The following is a 1902-nucleotide window of genomic DNA, read 5'->3' on the forward strand; positions in this document are numbered from 1 at the left end:
TAACTAGGAGGTTCAGCAGTACCATAAGCTTCAATGTTCAAAGCCTCATCGTGGAAGTCCCAGTTCCTAAATCCTCCAGAATTCAAATTTTGTAAATAATGAAGGAATTGTTTCAAATTTGCTCCAGCTGGTGAGTTGGTAGTGATAACTGGGATAAAAGCTCCATCTAATTGCGCACGGTCATAACCAGCAATCAAAAATACAATGATTTTGCATAACTCTTGAATAGGTTTATCATTGGTGCATAACTGGTTGCTGAGACTTTGAAGAAAGTCGCTCCTAGACAACAATTCCCTCACTCCAATCATTTCAGAAAGAGAAGTTATACTCTTCTCAACTGGTGCTAGTAATTTTGCAAGAGGATGTTGAAGATGTTCCATTTCAGCAGCAGGTGCTAAAAGTGTAGCCATTTTAATCTTAGCGTTGTATTCAGGTCGNTGTAGCCATTTTAATCTTAGCGTTGTATTCAGGTCGGGAAGATGCCATCACAAAGAATGAAGTGGTTCCTTGGGAGTAACCAACATACTGAAGTTGTTCCTGACCGGTGAGTTCCAGAATGTAGTCGATTGTAGCAGGCAAGTCGTAACGACCAATCTCGTTCCAACTGAAAGACCAAAATGCTTTCCTATCATGATCGGGGTCAAGGGTTTTGTGTTTGCGAGATTCTGCTGAGCCACGTGCGTTACCCATCCAGACATCGTAACCCAAATCAGCTAGTTTGTAGGCAAGGGACTTTTCTGGTCCGATGTTGATCCAATCAGCTGCACAGGACATCAAGCCATGCATCATGTAAACTACAGGTTTGTTTGGTTCGCCAGCGTTGGATTTGCCATGGGGAATGCGTTGAACACCAAGGAGGTAGCCATCTTCGGTTTCTATTTCGTGGGCTTCCATTGGGTAACCATGTAATTCAGCAAGTTCAAACTAAGAAATATGTTTTTTATTAATTTTTTATTTTTAAATATTTTAATGTTTAATATACTTACGATATTTAAACCAGTTTCTGGAAGTAATTCGTATTCGGACATTACCGAATGACCAAAAAGGGCCATCACCGCCACAAGGACAACACTGATGCGTGTCATCTTGCTTATCAATTTGTCAATTTAAAAAATATTTGACAAAGAAAGTCAAGATGCGCACTGAGAGTGATTTCAATTGTTTAATTCGAACGTTTATATTGTTTTTTGTAATCTTATCTCAAATAAAATATGAAACTACGCATGCATTGATTTATTCAAATACCTACAAGTCAGTAAGTAGATCAATTTATTGATTAAAAAAGAATAACAAATATTGGATACATATCCGTTTGTAGAACGGATGTTATGGTTATGGAATAGACAGAATTCATAATGCAGTCAAAGTTCACATTATTTTTAAGAAATTTCGATCGACCGGAGGGAAACAAGCAATTGAAGATTTTAAAAAGGACTGGATATTGAACTGGATTTGATTGATGAATGTCAGAGATTAGATAAATAGTATTTATCAATTAATAACACGCAGAAAATATTTGACATTGCAGGTTTCATGGGTTGCAATACAATGTGATATAAAATAAAATGAAATATTTGTATTTTTATGTTTTTAGATAAATAATTTGAAATGACCGAGTCATTATTCAAGATCATCATCATCAGAATGACTCTTTTCAAGGTTTGTTAGATGAATTAACTTTTTATAGTTAATATATTACTTTTTAGCACTTTTTACCAATTTTTATGGCGAAAAATATTAAATCACATGCATACCAAAAGTTATAAATTAAAATAAGTAATATTACTAATATTATTATTATTATTATTATTACATTAACAATACAAAAATTCATTTTTTTTAATTTTAAAATTAGAACTTTTAGAATATTATAAAATTTAATCAATTCTCATATTTCTCATC

General features: G+C 33.7%; 1 protein-coding gene across 1 annotated transcript; it reads right to left on the reverse strand.

The window, feature by feature from the left end:
• Positions 1 to 5: 5 nt before the first annotated feature.
• Positions 6 to 1169, reverse strand: LOC135803060 (lipase 3-like; the record flags this gene model as incomplete). Its single annotated transcript, XM_065316683.1, has 3 exons — positions 987 to 1169; positions 471 to 924; positions 6 to 433 (listed from the first exon to the last, which is right to left on the reverse strand). Coding segments are annotated over exons 1-3 (981 nt in total), but the record flags the coding sequence as incomplete, so codon positions are not given.
• Between the last annotated feature and the right edge of the window lie 733 nt (positions 1170 to 1902).

Source organism: Atheta coriaria, unplaced genomic scaffold, assembly GCF_025399875.1.
Source record: "Atheta coriaria isolate IRGN ID8LTWV9N9 unplaced genomic scaffold, Caltech_Dcor_3.1 scaffold907_size2212, whole genome shotgun sequence".
Lineage (NCBI taxonomy): Eukaryota > Metazoa > Arthropoda > Insecta > Coleoptera > Staphylinidae > Dalotia > Dalotia coriaria.